This window comes from Semicossyphus pulcher, unplaced genomic scaffold (genome assembly GCF_022749685.1).
Source record: "Semicossyphus pulcher isolate SPU_LCO1_2020_fin unplaced genomic scaffold, fSemPul1.0.p SCAF_3, whole genome shotgun sequence".
Taxonomy (NCBI): Eukaryota; Metazoa; Chordata; class Actinopteri; order Labriformes; family Labridae; genus Semicossyphus; species Semicossyphus pulcher.
In genome coordinates this window covers 21,386,188-21,405,663 of record NW_027211704.1, presented here as the reverse complement: position 1 = coordinate 21,405,663, position 19,476 = coordinate 21,386,188, and the positions used below count along the sequence as shown (strand labels likewise).

At 46.0% G+C, this 19,476-nt stretch overlaps 1 protein-coding gene across 1 annotated transcript in view; it reads right to left on the bottom strand.

Moving 5' to 3' along the window:
• Window positions 1–19,476, bottom strand: part of plxna1b (plexin A1b) — a 185,279-nt gene that overhangs the window by 12,754 nt on the left and 153,049 nt on the right. Inside the window, exons 16-23 of the mRNA XM_069678988.1 lie at window positions 17,307–17,474; window positions 13,774–13,867; window positions 12,500–12,736; window positions 10,176–10,319; window positions 8,752–8,986; window positions 5,560–5,708; window positions 3,075–3,331; window positions 385–451 (exon numbers count right to left, since the gene is read on the bottom strand). Of these exons, the coding sequence (XP_069535089.1) occupies window positions 385–451; window positions 3,075–3,331; window positions 5,560–5,708; window positions 8,752–8,986; window positions 10,176–10,319; window positions 12,500–12,736; window positions 13,774–13,867; window positions 17,307–17,474 (1,351 nt within the window). The remainder of the gene's footprint in view (window positions 1–384; window positions 452–3,074; window positions 3,332–5,559; window positions 5,709–8,751; window positions 8,987–10,175; window positions 10,320–12,499; window positions 12,737–13,773; window positions 13,868–17,306; window positions 17,475–19,476) is intronic.

The following is a 19,476-nucleotide window of genomic DNA, read 5'->3' as shown; positions in this document are numbered from 1 at the left end:
TCTCCGGCTTCCTCTTTTGCTAAGCCCCGAAAAGCTCTGAAGGGTGGATACAAACACACATGCATAGTGACACACATGCTTTCTCTGGCTGTGACAGAATCCAGCGAGGGACACAAAGAGAGGACAGGTTAGTGCGTCAGGCTGCGGCGATCGCTACAACATTGCTGTGTGTGAACAGAGCTTCAGACTGCAGATTCCTCAATGCAGAGAGAAGAAGCACATGAAAGGCAGAGGTAAGGGATAGGTAGCCTGCTGCCTCTGCCTTATCTAACGCTGCAGCTGTCAATGTGCGTTTGTGAGGCATTTTTATATTTTCAAACAGCAGTGGTATTAGGATTGCTTCAAAAAGTTGCGCGTGAATGTGGCTGTGAAAGACAATTTTACCTTGAGGAACTTGTAAAGCAGGAAGGTGAACCAGTTGGTGAGCATCTTCTCGGCGACCGACTCCGTCCTGGGAGGGAGATGAAAGGGAGAAAGGAGAGGGTGGAGGGTGAGGAAGGAGATAGAGGAAGAGGAAGGAGGGGAGTGAAGAGGAGGAAGGAGAAAGAAAACAAGGATGAGACTTCATTTTGCCACCTCCTCACCAGGCTTCACATCTGCACAAGACACTGGGAGGTTTTGGATTCAGTCCAAACCGAGCACACCCAAACAGTGCCCCCCCTCGTCCACCCCCCCAACCCCCGGCTACGATCTGTGTGCATGAACCAACACTTTCATCAAGGGGGGAGAAAAGGCATTTAAGACACGCTCGCACATCAAAGAGAACACGCCGCATTATCAATCGTCGTGTGGTTAGCCTTCAAACAGCCGAGCCCTTTCCTTTGCTCTCCTTCGCTCCCCTCGTCCTCACATGCAAACAAATTAACTTGGCAAAACAAACCCCTCCATTTCTTTCATTGTTTCACCCCCCTCTCCTATCGCGCACACATTTTTATCCCCCCTCCAAGCAAACACACTCGTCTTCATTAAAAATACAGCAATTAGTATAATTCGCTAACTTCTCTCGTTAATCACAAACCTGCCGTGTAATGAGGGGAACCTCTGCACGTGCACGCTCTCAAACAGACACACGTGAACAGCCGGCGAATGAGAACAGAGCAATTAAAAGGCATTGTAATTACGGACTTATTGTGTCTAATTTGTTAAACAGCTGAGAGGGAGACCGGCAGTAAGGGCATGTGGGGGGAACGCAAGTGAGATTGTTTCTTCTCCTCGCTTTCCACCATCCTACAGGAAGACTGCTTCATTATCCACTCAGTTTCCTCTTAGATGCATCAAAGCAAACAGGAACTGGTCTTCTGCTGGGTTACTGGGTTGTCTAACTGGGCCATATTCCCTTACTAGCAATTATTAGTCTTTTTGTCATAAGCAAGGCGCAGGGCGCAAAGAGGTGAAGAAGGCACATGAGAAACGAGAGCGTAGGAGGATATTTTACTCTCAACTTTGCGATGGATGTTTTGTCTTCATGAGAACAGAGGAGAGAATAAAGGGAATAAACAGGAAACTGGGCCAGTGATCTGGTGAAACCAGCGAAGGCCTGTAGCAGGAACGAGACGTGAACTCCTACGCTTCCGCGAGCCTCCCTGTTTGACTGTTGTTTGATGTATGTGGAGCAATTTCTTTTCCTACATGGCTGTCAGCAAAATCAAGTGGATGAAAGATGAGGCAACGGGGAATGGAGAGGATGGAGGGCCGACGGAGGCGAATACACCTGGACAGAACACGCTTTTGGGCACGTCAGGACAGGATAGTGGGCGACTTGCTACATTCATTTGTCCCAATGCAGCCACAAACACCTAATACAAGTCAAACCAAACGCTGCAGCATCATTTCACTACAGCGGATGGAAATCCACATAGGAGCAGACAATTAGTCCTGTCCTGGGTTTTCCTGTGTATATGTTCAAAGTCGATCTATTGCCGGGAAAAGACCAAAACAGGCTGAACCATGTGTCATAATTGCCGAGCTTATTAACGCCGGCTCCCGAGGCTAGTGTAGTTAGCAGGGACAGCGTGTTGTGACCGTACGCCCCAAGAGGGGATTGGAAAAGGCTTCACACAGGCACACTGGCTGAGAGTCATTTATTTGATTAGATTTTTAATTAAATATCTCTCAGAGGAGAAGGAGGAGCGAAAAAAACATAACTTTTTTTATCATTTAATGTCTAATTCCAATTTATTTGGAGACAGGCCATTTCTCTAATTGTGTCTGTCTTTAAATACGTGGATCTTTTCCTTCCCGACTGACTGCAGGAGCTCATTTTTCCGTCTCGTTTTCCCTCCGCCCGTCTTCTCAACATACTGCACCTTTTCTTTTCCTTCGTCTCCTCTCTCCCTCCATAGGTTTTCGCCTTCCTTCATTTTCCCTCCAGCCCAAGTCTCCCTCCAGACATTTGCCCTCTTTTTCTGTCAATCATAGTTTCCTCCCCTCCTTCTCTTTCGACTCACATTCTCCCCCCGCTCTGTCCTCTCCCCCTTTTTCCCCTTCTCTCTTCATCCCTCACTGCCTCCCCTGTAAATCCTCCCTCTCTCTCTCTTTCTACATCCCCTCATACTTTACCCCTCTCTACCTTTCTCACTGTGTGTGAGAGAGGACAGTGCGGTGTTGTCTGACTGCGGCTCCATAGGGAGTGTGTGTGTGTGCTCAGGGGTGTAATCCACTCTGACAGGGACAGGGTTGAGAGATAGAGACTAGCTAACGTCACACAGGCCTCTAAAAGCTACAGCCCTCGTCCACCGACTTCAGCTGCCCGAGTAAAAAAACAACAACTAATCTCTTGTTATTCTCACGGAGCATCATCGTCTATTTTCTATCATTTTCTGTTCTTTTCCTATTTTATCATAATGACGAGAACGTTGCATGTGCGTAAACATCCCCATGACAACAGACTGGCAAAAAAAAGGGAACAACAAGAAGTAACAAAACTTTTTGTTGTCCTTTTTTAATGCTACATGGTAACGGTGCCCACTTCTCAAGGACGCCCTGAACCAGTGACAAGTATGATAAATAAAGGGAGGTGACCTCAGACTTGAACCCTCAGTGGGGAAACTACCTGTGCGACATGTTTTTCCTACCTTCTGAGTAAAAGCTTGGGGTGATTCTTGCTCTCCAGGTTTTTGTCGATGAGGTCAGACAGGAGTTGTTTAAGGACGCCCGTTGCGTACTCCATCTCCCCCTGCAGCGCCGTCATGATGAGAGAGGCCACGTTGCCCCGGTCTCGCATGGAGAAGGACCGCTGCGCCTCCAAGGTGCGGATGAAGGTCAACAGGAAGTGCTTTTTGGTCAGCAGCTGGCCGAACAGCGTCAGGGACTTCTCCACGTTGGCGGGGACCTAGAGAGGAGGGGCGGAAGGTGAGGATGGAGGAGAGCGTGAGGAAATGTGGAGAGAGACGGTGGATGGAGGGGAAAGGTAGCCATTGGTTGGGTAAGGTGGCAGGGAAGAGGAACAAGGGAATAAAGGGAGGGGTGGAAAGTTAAAGCAAAGGAAGAAAGAGAGAGGTGAAAGGAGGTGAATAAGTGCAAGGAAAGAAAGAAGGCAGAACATTAGAAGTAAAAGCGGATAAAAAGGTGGAGGTCAGGATTAAGAGGAGGATGTGGAGAGAAGATTTGGTTGTGAGTCATAGTTGGAAATGGATTAATGAGTGTGTATGAGAATAAGGGATATCAGATGATGGGACGTTGACAAAAAGGCCACACACACAGATACACACGATACATATATCTACATAAGGGGACAGAGAGCTTCCAGATGCATCCATAAAACACAGCTTTCATTCCTTGCACTCTTGTTTTATATCCTATTACTGCCACCTTTTCCCACTTCTCTCTTTACTTCCCTCCATCCCTCTCTAACCCCCCTTCCCACAGATTTCTCTTCCTCTCTCAAAGCAGAGGACAGGCCTCCCCCTCTGAGGGAGAGGAACAGAGGTTTGAAGTGAGAATGCGAGCTTCATGCTGTAATAAGAAATTGATCTGCCTGCTAGCGCACTACTGTGGCCTGTGATTGCCTGGGCCATACAAATGAAAATCCAATGTCGCGCTACACTTTCCCCTTGGAATACACTTGATAGCACGAGCAGATACGGAGCGGCTCGTAGCCCCCGTCCCCGCGGTCGCCACCTTGCATGCATGTCAGCGTGCATTTCCGTGTGATGTATGTGTGTTAGCGTAGCGCTCGCACAGAAAAATGATGGAGGCGTGTGTGCACGCTGCGTTACAGTGTCCACACAGACGAGGGACATGGGAGTGATAGAGTGTTCCCTCTTGAGGAGGGGAGAGCGTTTTATTGAACATGTGAACATTGCTTTTTCAGAAGCCTCAGACAGGCTGGGTCCTGTAGAGGCAATCTATCACTCGTAGAAGGACTCCGAGGAGCTCCGACGTTGCTCAATCCCCCCCCAAAAAAGGACCTTCAATATACTCCCTCACCCTGAGAGTTACTTTACCTGAGGTCTTTCTCTGACTAGTTTGGGCTTGAAGCCTCTCTGAGTAAGAGGCAGCTGAAGATGAAAGATGTAAGACGGTCCAGGTCTGACATGATGAAAATCACATGCAGGATGAATCTAATCAGTCTATCAAACTGCCAATTTGCATTTTTTTGACTGCTGACGTTTTGTTTGCTTTAATAAAAACTGTGTTAACATCCTGCTGGATTTTCACTTCTTTTGATTTCAATGTGTTTAATAACCTCACAGTTTAATTTAAGTTATAGCTACTGATCAAACCCTAGTACAGGCAGAAGAAACTTTTGATATCCGTAATAATTAGTTTGCAACTTGCAGAGCAAAACATGAATCCCACTGGATTTATGGTTTTCATCCAGACAAACCCAAACTTCCTGAATTCTACCAAAAAGCATTTTATTTTGAAACTCAAACTGTTAATTAGAGAGAGAGGGGGGGTTATTACGGTAATTTCAAGCTTCATATTGCCCTCTGTGATACCTGTAGCTTAGCATGATTTACAGTTCCTCCTCATGTTTCTCACACCTGTGCTCTGTGCAGGCCCTCATACAGCCTCTGCCTGAAACGACTCAGTCAGCTCTGTCCCTTTAAGAAACCCCGCCCCTACAAGCCCACTTTCTTCTGATTGGCCAGCTCCCTGAAGCCTGCTGAGGCTGCACTTTGTGATGTCATAAGTGCAGTGTGTAGAAAAAAACTGAACTGCAGACTGAGCTGAGAAGCCTGGGGATTACTCCAACAGACATGTGATCACTGATTTTAACCTTTGTATGGAACTGTCCTCCTACATGGAGGGAAGGGAAGGTAGCTTTGCAATGCATGTAGTTTTTATGTCATATACTGTTTGTCAAAATTGTTCCTTTGTATTGTTTTTAATTGTTTGTATTGTAATGTGTTTCTTAGATCTTAGAGAACAGCATAATACCCCCTCTTTACTTAAGTCTACGTTATTCCCAAGTCCTTGCTTTAAACTAAGTCTAATTACATACCTAACACACACACACACACACACACACACACACACACACACACTTTCATTCATTTTATTAGTGTGACTATGTGTGTGTATTTGCATGTGTGTGAAGCGCTCTCTACTGACCCGTACCTCCATCTCCTTGAGCACAGGGTGGTCCTCTATCCCAGGGAAGAGGACCCTCATGGCGTAGGTGCGGTAGTCCAGGAAGGGGATTCCTGCTCCGTCCAGCTCCTGGGTCAGTTCATGGATGTCCGTCTGCAGCTCGGCGAAGGCTGCACAAAGGAGAAGGGACTGGTTACAAATATATCATGAAAGTTTCAAGTTTGTTTCAAGGGACATGCAGGTCTCTGAAGAAGAAATAAGAAGTTAAGGAACAAAGGAAGCCATGATTTTAAGGTTGTTTTGGTGACAATTTAGGTAATCTGCTAGCACTGACCAAACTCAAAACACCAATTTAGAGATATTTTATCACTCAAGTCTGCTTTACATGTTCTCGTGTTAACTTATACCGAGCAAACCTCTGTTTCTAGAAGTATGAAATGTATCTTGTCAGGTCACAGTGCAGAACAATCAAAGGAGTAGAAAAAGGCAACTCAGGTGAACTTGAGGAAAAGATGGAGGCGTGTGGAGGAGTTGCAGTAAAAAGCCGCATTGTGCGCCTGCTCTGTGCTGAGAGAAAGATGGAGGGAAGGAGGAGCAGAGGGAGGGTGGAGGAAAGTGTTGTGGTACTCGTGGCTGGAGGGGAGTTCAGGATGGAATTGCACACAGGAACATGAGCCTGTGAGTACACGCACATTACACGCTTCCACCTTACATGCTCATACTCCAGCAGCCACACACACACTCACACACACACACACACACACACATACACGTTTCCTGTGTTGCCCCACAGCCGAACACATAACCTTGTGCCCGGATGATTTATGTGAGTGCGTGTGTCAATGTTTTTACACATTTTCCATTCGCAGCGAGTGTGTGTTCTGACCCCATTCGGTATACTCCAGCGGCTGCACGAGCCACGTCTAGAGGGAACAAATGGGATCAAATGCATTCTCTCACTCAAACCTGTACAATAGTGCGTATAGCTAATGCTCTCTTATACCACCTTAACTGTATCAATAACAAACACAGCTATGTGGTTCTATTAGCTCGACTTTGTGTGAGTGTGCGTCCTAAAGCAGCATCCAAAACACACGGTCACATGGATCCACAACCCAAACAAATAACCAAGCAAAGCCCAGACTAACAGATGGCTCGTGTCACCCTATCCCTCTCTTCCTATCTCTCCTTTTCTCCCTCCTTCCTCCCTTCAAAGTGACATCTTAGAGGTCACCTCTCCTTCGCCTATGGTTGCCTCTCCTCTGCTACATCCCTCCATCTCTGTTTTTTCTCTCTTGTTGGTTCCCTTGTGCCATCCATCTTTCTTTGTATCTCTAATCTAAGTCTTCTTTTTCTCCTCCCTGCACCATCTCTTCTCTCCATTTTAATCTTTAAAGTCAACATTTGTGTTGATGCTGCCTTAGCCATCCCTTATTTATCTTCCTCTATATTTTAATTACTCCCTTACTTTTCACTCCCAGTCTTTGTATTTGTCAACATTGCCCCTTCATCCAACAATTCTCATGTTCAACTTCCCTCTCTTTCTCGCGCAGTACCTGCTGCCCTCCTCTCATAATCTTCCTATCCATCTCTTCTCCAGTGGCCCTTTCTCCTCTCACTACTCGTCCGCCTTATTTATCGCCCTCGCTCCGTCCCTCTCCCTCCATCCATCCTGTTGTCGTCTTCCAGACAGTGGTGACAGCGGGGGACAGACAGGGTCAGGGCTCCTGGTCTCACCGCCACACACCCGCAGCCAATCATTGTTTGACCTGCAGTGTGAGTTTATGTGTGTGTGTGTGTGTGTGTGTGATTGCAGGAGGCCAGGACATGAAGACTTGAGTGTCAGGGGGAGGGGTGGGAAGTGCACACACATAAAGTCATTCGCTGAGCAGGTGACTTGCTAAAGACACTCAGCACAACATTTAAAGGGATGGTGATCTACATAGCCAGACATTGTGTTCATGTTAGCCATAGTTTTCTTTCATGTTGCACTCACCAATCAATACCAAGTGACGGGGCATCCGCTTATGTCATTTCTAGTTGACACAAAAGCTGTGATAGTTGTTGTTGGAAGGATTTTACTTTGAAAGTTGTTTGTGTTAATTGATTAGTTTTCATGGATGTAGTTTGGTCTCAAATAAGGTATGGCAGAAGATGATGTCACCACTTTTTTTGTAACTTTGGAGCTCTTATTGGTCGACTGTTTGAGCAGTTTGAACAGCTGTCTAAGAGCACTTGAAAGTCTTGAATCGGGCGAGACAGGGATGGCCTAACTCGAACAAAAGTTGCATTATGGGAAGTGTAGGAACCAGACCCCATCTGAGCCAACTTTCAGCTTTCTCTGCATGTTCCAGCTGCACAGTGAACACCTTTATCTGACATACTCCCAAACCTGCAGGTCACATAAGGACACCCCTAACTACAGCAAATGTATGTTTGTTATTGGTATATTTGTGGTTGACTAAAGCAGCGCAACAAGTGAAGTGATCCCTAAACAAATGCGTTCTGATGATCATGGTTATCAGTATTCTCTTCTCTGTCTCCCCATCTGCTTCACTCCATCTTGCCAGACAAACCAGCAGCAGCATCAATAGGCTCTCACTGGATCCATGCTGTCTCCTGCCAAATGAATATATGCTAATGTACTGGTGTGTAAGTCTCCCTCTCCATCTCTCCCCCTGCTTCAGTCGTTGCCAAACCCCTCCCTCCTTACTACCCCTCACTTTCCCACCTCCGTGCCCCGTATCTATCTAACCTCCATCTCTCCCTCCATCTCTCGGTGCGGATGGTGGCGAGGCCAGCCAGGCGGCTCTCTCATGGGGTGGAGAGCCAACATCTGGTGGCTGGCTCAGATCAAAGTACTCCTCTGGAAACACACCAACACCCACGCACACATGCACGCACACACACCGCTGCCACCTAAAAGCAGGGGGACGGCTGGCAGAGAGAGGGAGGGAGAAACGGAGAGTGAAGGAGAGAGCGGAGAGAGAAATGGATACGACTGCTGAATGGGAGTTGCGCAGCATTTGAGGTAAGCTGCAGCCGGGGAGAGATTTACAGACAGTTATTCGGGGACACTGGAGTTATTTGAGGAACAATATGAAGAAACTGAGCAGCAAAAGATGAAGAGAAACAAGGTGAGTACATCATTATGGGAGTATCTCAGCAAATAGCATCACAACCCTCCTGCGATCAGATTTCGTCCGAGCTCACCTTCCTTGCACTCGAGGGCCACCCTGGACTCAAGGTTGTCCATCTGCAGCTGCAGCCGCTTCAGGGTGCGGTCGGCGTCCCGTGACTTCCTCTTATAAGCAATCAGTACAACAATGATGACAAGCAGGAGCAGGCCGCCGCCTCCTCCGATGCCGATGATGGCAGGCAGGGTGAGCAGGCTGTCTGAGTAGATCTGTAAAGTCCCCGGGGAGTATTCAAAGCCTCCGACACGCACCTTTACAGACACAGACAGAAAAGTTTACCTCTCCTGCTTGTTAGCAGGTGGATGAGACACAGGACACAGCACTTTTTATTTCACAAGTACATAAGTTAGAACATACATGAGCTGCTGCTGCCAAGATTAGAGCTAAAAATCATACAGTAACTTCCTCTACAGGAGCGATATTCCATATGACATGGTTTACACATGGCCAAAACCTCAATACATCCTGACTGATGATAAAAATTATACAAGGTGCCAAAGCTGAATCCCACACTGCATTTATAAAAGCAAGCTGTGCTTGAGTTGAGCCAAGTGTAGGCCCAAACCCCCTTAAACCTTTATATATCTTTGTCGGGGGAGGCAACATCTGTGCCCGGGGGCTGTGAAACACATACATGTGTACACAGTCATGCATCCATATGACTTTCAACCATATCACACCAAAACAGGTCTGGCTTGCAGATCACATGACAGAAGAATTGTGGGATATGTTTTCCCCCCTGCTTTTCCTCCCCTTTTATTCCACGTTCAACTGGCCTGCGACTATGAAACACACAGCAGAGGAGAGTAAAAATAGACGCAGACCTCTCACACCCACCAGCCATTTTTTGTCTCTATTGAATATCAATACTGTTCAAATCCCAAGAAGGATGCCAGCCAAAATGAGACCCATCAAAAGGCTCAGTCGCAAACACCGCCGACGGTGTGAGAGACGGAATGTGCGTGTGTGTCTGTGTGTGTGTGCAGCTATATGAATGGGACTGAGAAATGTGGAGTAATTGAAGAGATTTAGGTCTGATGGATGGGGAGGAAAGAATGTGATGAATGACTGAAAAGGCAGGAAGTGTATTGACATAAAGAAGAGGAATGAATAGCACAGCGGAAACAGAGCCAGAACAGGAGGTATGGGAGAAGACGGGCTGAGAGGCTGAAAGAAATGTGAAAGCCAGACGCACGAGAGGTGGTAAGAATAAGAGAAAGAAACCAGGAGGGATGATGAAATAACGGGCACTTGAGATGAAAAAAATGTAACCCAAGGAGGGATGATGCTCATTTCAAGGTTTTTGAAAGGCTGCATCTAAAACCCTGTTCCCTGAATGTGACATAGCTTTCCTGGGTGTGTGAGAAACTAGTTGGGGGAAAAGACACAATGGAACTTTTCAGCAAACACTTTGTAGACAAGTCTGAAAGCTTTACTCACTGTGACTTTGTGCTCTCCGGTCAGGTTGGGCCACTCACACAGCAGCTGGCTCTCAGACAGGGTGAGAACGCAGGGCGTCTCCCCGATCAGCACCGTGTAGTTCAGCTTAGAGTTTCCTGGAGCTGAAGGAATTAGGTTACGACCCTGGAAACACACACACATGCATCAGTTACTTACACAAAGTCTGAGGTGGTTCACAAATAGAATAATAATCATACAGTGTTAACACAAAGGGACTCACAATAACCTATGAAATACTTCTGATTCTACTTGTCTCTGATTGGCTGGCAGGTGTCTGTCAGCGGTCCAGCCACAGCTCTAAACAGTCTGCAAGGTACTTCAAAACTGCAGGTAACCATAGCAACAGTGCTTCTGCTTGATGCTGCCAAATATTACCTCTCATAGAAACTATGAGCAAACCGTGAGTTAGACAAACATTAATGTGGATTGTGATTTTAACAGAGCTGACCTTGTTTTCTCTCAGTAAAACCTACTGAAGGAACACGTGTGAAAATACACACAGAGGAGTCCTCATGTACAAATGTGTGAGTTGTTTAAAGGAGCAAGCCACTGTCAGTCAAAGCTGGTGTTCTCTCTAATCAATAGAAGCAATAATATTTGAAATTTGCGCCATAGCTGTGGAGAAAGTTGTACAAACAGCTCGTGGTTTCGCCCGTTCTACATTCCTACAACACCCAGCGTGCATTGCGCCCCTCCCTCTGAAAGGAAAGGCCCAGCGAGAGACACTGGAGTGAAATAGTATCATTTTCGCTGCAAGCAATGGGACAGAGCGGTACAGAATCCGAAATACAACGAGAATATACCGGTGGATCGTCTAAAAACTCTTCAGTCTGCAGTCTACATTTCAAACCTGACGATTTTGAACGAGACATGACATCCAAGGCGGGCGTCCTAGATTGAGGAAGTGTAGTTTAGCGAGCTCCCTGGCCTCCGCCAGATGACACGTTTTACATAGTCTGGAGGAGGTTTTCCAGGGCCCATTGGAGAAGCAGATAGCGTCCTCCAAAGGCACAGAGCAAAATGTAATTTTCTTCCCACCATAGTGCCATTAGTTCCTCATAATAGCATGATAGGACTGAGGTTGAAAATCGTCAAACTGGCCCCTCTCTACGCTACCTTAAATGTACCTGCCCCTCCTCATCCTTACTTTATGTTCTCTGCAGAGCGACAGGAAATAATTGCTCAAAAATACCAATGAACATCTCATTTCTCCTCAGTTACATAAAAGGATGCCGTCTCTGTGCCGCCTATTCCTGCAATTCTTTACACGTCGAGGCAATCAGAGCTTTTCATTATAAAATTATGTTTAAAGTTACATTTCTATGACTCCGCCCTGATAGGCTGAGAGAAAAAAGGCTTTAGTTTCCCATGAAATTGCGTGATAATTTCCCCTCTCGCTCCCGAGGCTTTGAAGTTCAAGAGGAGAGGTGACATGACAAAAGGCAGCGTGGTAGGGCGGGTGGGTGGGGCGAAGTCTTTTTTAAATACGCTCTGGATTTAAACGCTTACTGCCTCCACGGCTCAGAGTAAACACGGCTGTGAAGTCGCTCTTCAGAAGTTATCTGATAGAAATCTGAGCAGGTGGCACAGGAACGCACAGGTCCACTTTATAAACATTACTTTCCTCTGCGCCTGATTTTAAAGAGGGCGTTATTTTTTTTTGTAAAGGTCTCCAAACCCCACCGGAGACAGCAGGCGAAGAAATAGCATCTTTTAAGGTTGAAAGAAAAACTCTCAAAGGAAGAGGAAGGAGGGGAGTAAAGTATCTGTACAGGAATGTTTAGAGCACATCATTCTTCAGCGTCTTATCACTTGTGTTGGATGCTGACTGGTGGGTCGCTGCAGCATTTCCTAAATAGGTATTTGTGGGATTGAGCTTTTTACATTGCTGACAATACTCATTATTATCAGAATGCTGCTATTACTGCTTCTCCAGTGTGTCACCTTAGCCTACCATCGTTTGTCCTTGAGTCCTAGTGTGCACTTCTTTCACACCGTTTCAAAGCAACCTTTGATACAAAACCACCAAAAACTGCACCCAGGCATTATTCGCCCACACAGAAGAACCCCTTTCTTCCAGACCACTTGGAGAAAAGGTTTACTATGTGAAGGGCAGACGGCAGAGAAAGAAAGAGAAGGTGATGCAAGAAGGGGAAAGGGGGAAAAGACTAGACAGAAAAGTTGATTCATAAGACGCAGAGAGAGGAGAAGGAAAGAGACGGAGGGGGAAGCGTGGTTGTAAGGCAGAGCCAGATAGAGACAAGGCCAAAACAGATCAATGATAAAAGCACCAGGCAATTTACCTTGAGTATGAGTGGTGAGCTGGGCTTCAGCTCCAGCATGCCCGAGGGGCTCAGGGGTTCAAACACGGGGTCCGGGTGGTAGCTGAACGTCTCGTTTACCACCAGAACGGAGCGCACGTCATCCATGACAAAGCCGATCTCATCAGGACTGCTGCCCGCCTCGGAGAAGCTCTTGTCGGATCCGGCCACAGAGGGCGCCAGACACACCATCACGGTGTTGTTGAGAACTGTGCAGTTCTGGGGAAGAGGAGGAGTGAGGGGAATGAAGAGGAAACATGAAGTAGGGGAAAAAGAAGAGACAATATTATTACCATGGTGATTTAATTTCCCATCTTACAGCGTTCCTACCTTGATTACACAGTTTGAAATGTTTGCAAGAATAAATTTCATACCTAAAAGATCAAGTTAAATTGTAATCAAGGCTATGGCTGATACGGGTTATGTGATATGAGTGATTAAATGTCTCAGTAATGACATAATGAGGAAGAGGCTGGCTTAATAACATCAGTGTTGTAATCAGTGTTGATATCATCTAGAAAATCCCCAGTGGGCTTTGACACTTAAATCAGTCGGCGGAGAACAAATTAGACAAAGTGGCACACAGAGAAACAGCAGAGGTCAGCCTGTAGCTGTTAAATATAAAACAGCATGGCTAAAGAGACCTTTGCATAGTTTCCCAGCATGTTATAGCCCTACATTATGCTCTATATGTCACAGGCTAACTCGCTCACACACAAAGTGTGTGCAGAATCACACAGAGACAGAGTGGGACTGTGTTTATAGGTCAATGGAAATATTAACCAAGCAAAATAAAGCTGACTGCAGAGAGGGGGACAAAAGAGAAAGAAGTGATATTTTTACTTGCAGCTAAGAGCAGGAGAGGGAAAAAGGTTAGCTCAGCCCCGTGGTGCTAGGTGAAGAGAGGGGGATTTGCCAGAGCCGCTTTATTGCTGGTTGACATTTCAAAGGTTAAACTGCTAAAAGGAAATTCAACATCAAAAACAAACAGAAAATGGGCCCTTGGCTGGTTGACCGGCGGGTCAGGTGTGTGCGCCTGTGTCTGCGTCCCAGGAGTGTGTGTAGCGGCTGAAAATCACTTTTTTTTCCGCAGAGAGGGAGAGCGAGCGAGCGAGCAGAGAGACACGGAGACAGAGCGAGAGAGACACCTGTGTGTCTATATCGGTCTCAGTCCGTCTCACTTGCCAAGTCAAGTCACTGCTTTTTTTGTTTTGTCAATAAAAACTGTGTGTGGGTGTCTGGATCCGAGCACTCACATTTTCGGACTTGGCAGCTCCATACTTGGCTCTCATTTTGGGCTCCTTGATGGTGGCCAGATTGGTTCCAGTGATGGTCAACATGGTTCCTCCACTAGAAAAAAAAAGGGACAAAATCAAACAAACACAATTATATGATGGTACAGGGAGAAGAAAGGCAATCCTATGTGCACTTGTGTGTCACATATTCATGTATCCCCGCTGCCCTTTCTTCTTGCAGGGTGCAGGAGCATGCAGTATTCAGCAGGCCTATCAGCACAGATAAATGTTAATAAATCTGTTCTCTGTGGGAGCCAAGAGGGCCCTCCAGTTGGCGATTTACCATTAATGCTCGCTCCTGCTGTAGCCTCTCGCCCGCTTATTCATGGAAGCCCATTTTCAGGTAATGACAGTAACGCTAAAGCCCTCGCATGAATGTTAAAAGCTTCTTTAAACCAATATGGAGGCTGGAGGGAAGAATAAGTGAATATGAAGCATGATTCCCGAGAGCAGAAGCTTTTGGCCTCTTCTCAGCACCTCTCCAAACAAGGGACATATTTTCAGAGTGTTTTCAAATTGCACTGCGGTATTTTTCAGCATGAGATGCAGTCAGAAACCTCACCGCTGTCAGTGATCTGCTCCGCTCTGCTCTAACCTTTCCACCTGTGACCTATTCGGCTCTGTGTGACGCTGACCAGCGGAGACATGGGTAATATGGGTGAGAGTCCTGTTCCCCCACACCGCCTTCCCGACAGCCTCTGCTGGCCTGAGAGGCTGAACTTTATCTGATGTGAGCGGTTCTGACAGCAGCTAAATAAGTTAGCATACAACCTAAAAACTGGAGCGGGATAAGGCGCGGCTTGAAGCCTGCTGGCACTGTGAGTCACTGCTGCCACCAATGAACCAAAAAACTCATCATACAAACGATAGTTTGGAAAATGGCTTATTTTCATACAAGCAATGATACAGCATATTCTTTACTATTGTTCCGCCTTTGCACCTATTATAAATGAAATAAGGGCTTCCTAAAATGTGCACATACACTCTATGACACTGTGTGAAGTGTACAGCAGCGTGTAAACAAGGTGGAGTGTAATCTCTGCAGTGTTGTTAGCCTGTGAGCCTCTTCCTGACGGGAACAAGTCTCAGTCGTGTCAGTTTTGGGTTTTAGACAAGGGAGGCCCAGCAGTGTTTGAAATCGCCCAACCAAAGGGTCACAGAGGGGACAGGACGACAAAATACAGTGGTAAACAAAAGCTTGACTGGCCAGGAGAACCATGCGCCTCCTCCTCTGGGAGTGAAACACCAAACACAAGCCTGGTGCCGAGGTTATTTCCCCCCCAAGGCTGGAGCCAGCGCTTTCATTCAGCTTTCCCCTCGCCTACCTTCAACCTTTCATTCATCCTGTTCTAAATGAAACTTCTTATCCACTCGCACCTCTTTGGAATGATGAGAGAGTTTGTCTCCCTGCAGAGTTTTAAACGCGGCTCCCGTTTTCACCTCCAACCCCTGCGATGCAGCAGTGGATTGTGAAACTCTCTGAACAGACAATCTGCTTTAGAGAGGTGTAATGTGGGCTTCCCTGAGAGCTGGTTCTCCCAAGTAAATACCTGAGATATACTTTATACATGCCTGAGTGGCTTTTAAAACTACCGTAGGGGAGTGAATCTTTCAACTCTCACTATTCGATTCGATTTCGATTCTTAAGGTTACAATTTGATCCAAAATCGATTCTCGATTCACAATCAATGCCCTATTTGTCACAAAGTGGTGCTTATGTCAGGATTTACTGCAGTCTGCTGTGTGCTAAGAAACCGCACTAGCATATTACATGACATTAAAGCACAGAAATAATGTGTTCAAGATTCAAGATGTTTAGTATTGATGATGACTTTTCAACTGTAACATTTTAAGAACAGGTTGAAGTTATAAAAAATAAAAATCAATTTAACTTAACTAACTAACTCTTTCAGGCATAGACTTTCAGCTTGTGTGTGGGAAACTGCAGATTCACAGCCATTTTCGTGCATCACTCACGTTTGTAATTCACGTAATACACGAGACTCGAGCTGCCAGGCGTCCGTGATGTAGTGAGCGGCGACTGTCACGTATGACTGGGTGCCTCGAGAGGTCCGCACATCGCAGGTAAGAGCTATTCTGTGGGCGTTGGTCAGGGCTTCCCCCCATACATTACTGACGCCGAGTGCTAGCTAACATTGGCAGTGCTACTGACTAGACAGGACCGACACACCCCTTGCTGGAACAGTGTACAACGGAAGCCGGTTAAGGCTCAAGGCAAACGATGCATGCAGCGGGTTTGTCGTGCACAAACTGGCTGCTGGTGAAAATTTACTCAGGAAGAAAAAAGCATTTATAAAAATCAATTTTTGGAAGTTTCAAATCGATTCAGAATTGTAGAAACTAAGAACCCCTACTAAACCGAAAGTTTAACATAAGCAAAACAGTGTTTTACTTTTCTTGTTTGGCCTTTAGTCTCTATTTGAACTACATCCTCTGGTTAGAGATCCATCCTTGAATAGCAGCTTGTATTTGAGAGTTTTAAGGAAATGTAGCAACAAACACACTGTAAGAATCTCAGGAAATAACATATGACAAGTTCCTGAAACTTTACTTTTGAAGTATATGAATGTCAACAGTGTGTGTGTGTGTGGGTGTGTGTGTGTTTTTTTAGTGTGTGTATGTGTATGTGTGTGTTTGTGGTTTCACTTCTGACTGAGCCGAGGAGTAGAAGAATTTCTAGGTCATGCTAGTGAGCCCATTAGCACTTGGAAGCTCCCAGCTTTTTTTTTTTCTCTCGCTCCCTCTCTCTCCAAAACACAGCTTGTGTTTGCACAGGAAACCTTCCCGTGGCTATGTAGTCTCATTTCAATAAGTCAAATAATATTTAAAGATAGATCTCTGCTGCAGCTCATCAACTAGCAGCGCACTGCTTCAGGAGCCTCCTTTACAGCTGCTCCTGTTCTCAAAGATTGACTTTAGAAACATAAAGATAAACAGAATAAATAATGTGCCTTTGAGAAGCGAGTGAAAATGGTAATGTTTAGTTTAAGTCGGGGACGATGCTAGCAGAATAATAGATGTATCACCTTTCATATAGAGTTCATACTTCAGTTCAATTGGATATGCTGCTTGTAGAAAAGACATGAATGTTGGGCACAACCACCTCTAGGGATTAATTAAGTATTGATGCATTTGTTCTGCTGTTCTGCGGATGGACATCAAGCAGAATAGGAGATCAAGCCGTGTGTTGATGTAAATCACAGATAATGAAATGATCATATATGACATGCACATGTATCATACAATGATACCTGAAAGAGTTAGCTTATACTTCAACAATTCACTAATCCATGCTATTAGTCACTGTCAGTGACTCTCTGTATTGATAAGATGTATGTATTAAGAAGAATAAATCAGTGCAGCAGTCCTTATTTAAGATAGATGCAAGCTTTGACGCAACAAAGAACCAGATCCACACAAAGGTTTTATCTTTGCTGCACCAGCTGATGGAAAGGCTCTGATTGTGTCCTCACCTGGCGATACTCCAGTCAGGCTCGATCTTGAGGATGGTGGGATCGTCGGTGTAGTTGAACTTGACCTCTGGGTTCCTCAGCTCAGCAGCGTTGATGTCCACCATGACCGGTGTGTAGCCTGGGGCCTGTCCCGCCGGGGTCACACACACAATCTCCTTGCTGCTCCGCCTGGAAGAGCATACGATGAAGGGAGTAAGAATGATGTTACAAAAATAGGTAGTAGATGGCCTCTGTTAGTGGGACTGTGTGCACCGTCTCTAATACCAGAGGGTCTTGAGAGGGATCGTGAGTGTTGTGTAGATGACTCTGTAACAGACTATGAAAACATCCCACTTCTTTCATGAAATAACTTAATAAAAACAAAAAAACAGGCACACAAACACAAAGCATGGTGACATAGTCTCCTATAACCAAGGCCAGCATCTTTCAGTCTGTCCAGCCGTGGTTTCATCAGCATGAATCACAGAGTGCTGTACTTCAAAGCTCCCCCTCTCTCTCTCTCTGTCAGTCTCTCCTCTCCTCCTGCGCTCTCTCTGGCTGATAGATCTGAAGTGGCAGATCAGGCTGGTCGTCTCTCTGTGTGATGTAACTCCCTCCCTAGCAGACAGGCAGCCAGCTGTGACCTGCTGGGAAAACTTTGTGCAGCTGCCAGAAACTTTGTGCTCCACTCCAGTGGCTCATTGCACCGGCCCCTCCCACCGCCAGGAGGGGGGACACCGCTGACCGAGCTGCGTGCAGATGGCTACCTGTATGCGTGTGCGCTCCTACGTGCAGAATGGGTGTAATCGGTGTGTTAAGCTTGTGCGCTTGCACAGTGTGGAGGTCTGTGAATTAGCATATAAATACTTAGTGTAAGTAGGAGATTAACATTCAGTAACTATGTGTTTTGTGTCCCTCGTCGGGTGTTAATGTCCTACAGAGCGGCGCACATGTGTGTAAATGTGTAAATGGCTGTTTGTGCATTGTGCAGCAATGATGGCAGGTGGCACAGTGTGAAATTTTGACAAGCTGATCAGTACACAAATCTTCCCTCTGTTGTCTACTGTGAGCGAAAAATCAACAGAAAGATGGAAGATGATGAGGAGGATGAAAGAGTGAAAACCTATTTTGGCGGCGTTATCCCAGCGGCAGGGTGAGGAGGGGAAACTGAGCGAAAATGGCGCAAGAAAGGAAAAAAAACGTGGACGTCTTTGTTGGACACATCCCGCCTGTCTCCCAGGAGGCAATTTCAACAGCGTCCTCAGAGTGAGAGGCGACTGAAGAGGGGATGAAGATAGAAGAAAAATAGGACGATAAAAGAAAAACTGCTTTTCTACATTCCACTAGTGCTGCGTTTCCAAGGCAACTGTTTGCACAACACTGTCGCCTTCAAGAGCGCCTGTGGTGCCGCGTACGTATTTTTGACAAGGTTGCGGCCACACAAAAGAAAGCCAAGAGGGGATACAGAGAGAAAGGAAAGCGAAGGGGGTTGCAGAGGCAGATAAGAGGATGAGTGACTTGAGGTAAATAGGTTTTGATTAAAGCGGAGGCCTCGCTGAATACAAAGACACATTAAAGAGATGGACTCATCCAGTTCATTACTTCGGCCATAAAGGTTATTGCTGCTCAGTGAATGAAAGGCCAAGACTATTATGTTCACCTTTCTCGGGATGTGCTACAGAGCTTTAAATTGGCCTTTACTTTTTCCTTTGATATCATAGAAAAATAGCTCGCTAGGCCCAAGCTCATTAGTTTAACCCGTCACTTGTTGCCTGAGAGGAAGAAGCACTGTAACAAAAACACTGACGTTCGAGAGGATTCACTTTAGAACTGAAACACCAGAGCTTCAGCTTCACTGGAAAACGTATAAGAGGAGAATATTCCTTTCAGTACAGACGCTTGTTTAAGTTCACTCACAATATTTCCTATGAGGTGTCTTTTCCTTTCTGCCAGACAGCATACATGAATGGATTTAGTCCAGAGCTCAGTTTACTGTCACTCTGCCAGGAAGGGACTCAAAGAAACAATAGAGTTCTTGGCTCGAGGAATTACAGTCATATCAAATTGGATCTTAGCCTCCTCTTCTTGAAATCCTGGCACAATCTCTCGCACAGTGAGTGACAACCGAAGATGAGGTGGCAGATTATTCTAGGCAAAAAAAAAGTGACGCATTGAAACACGACTTTAAAGC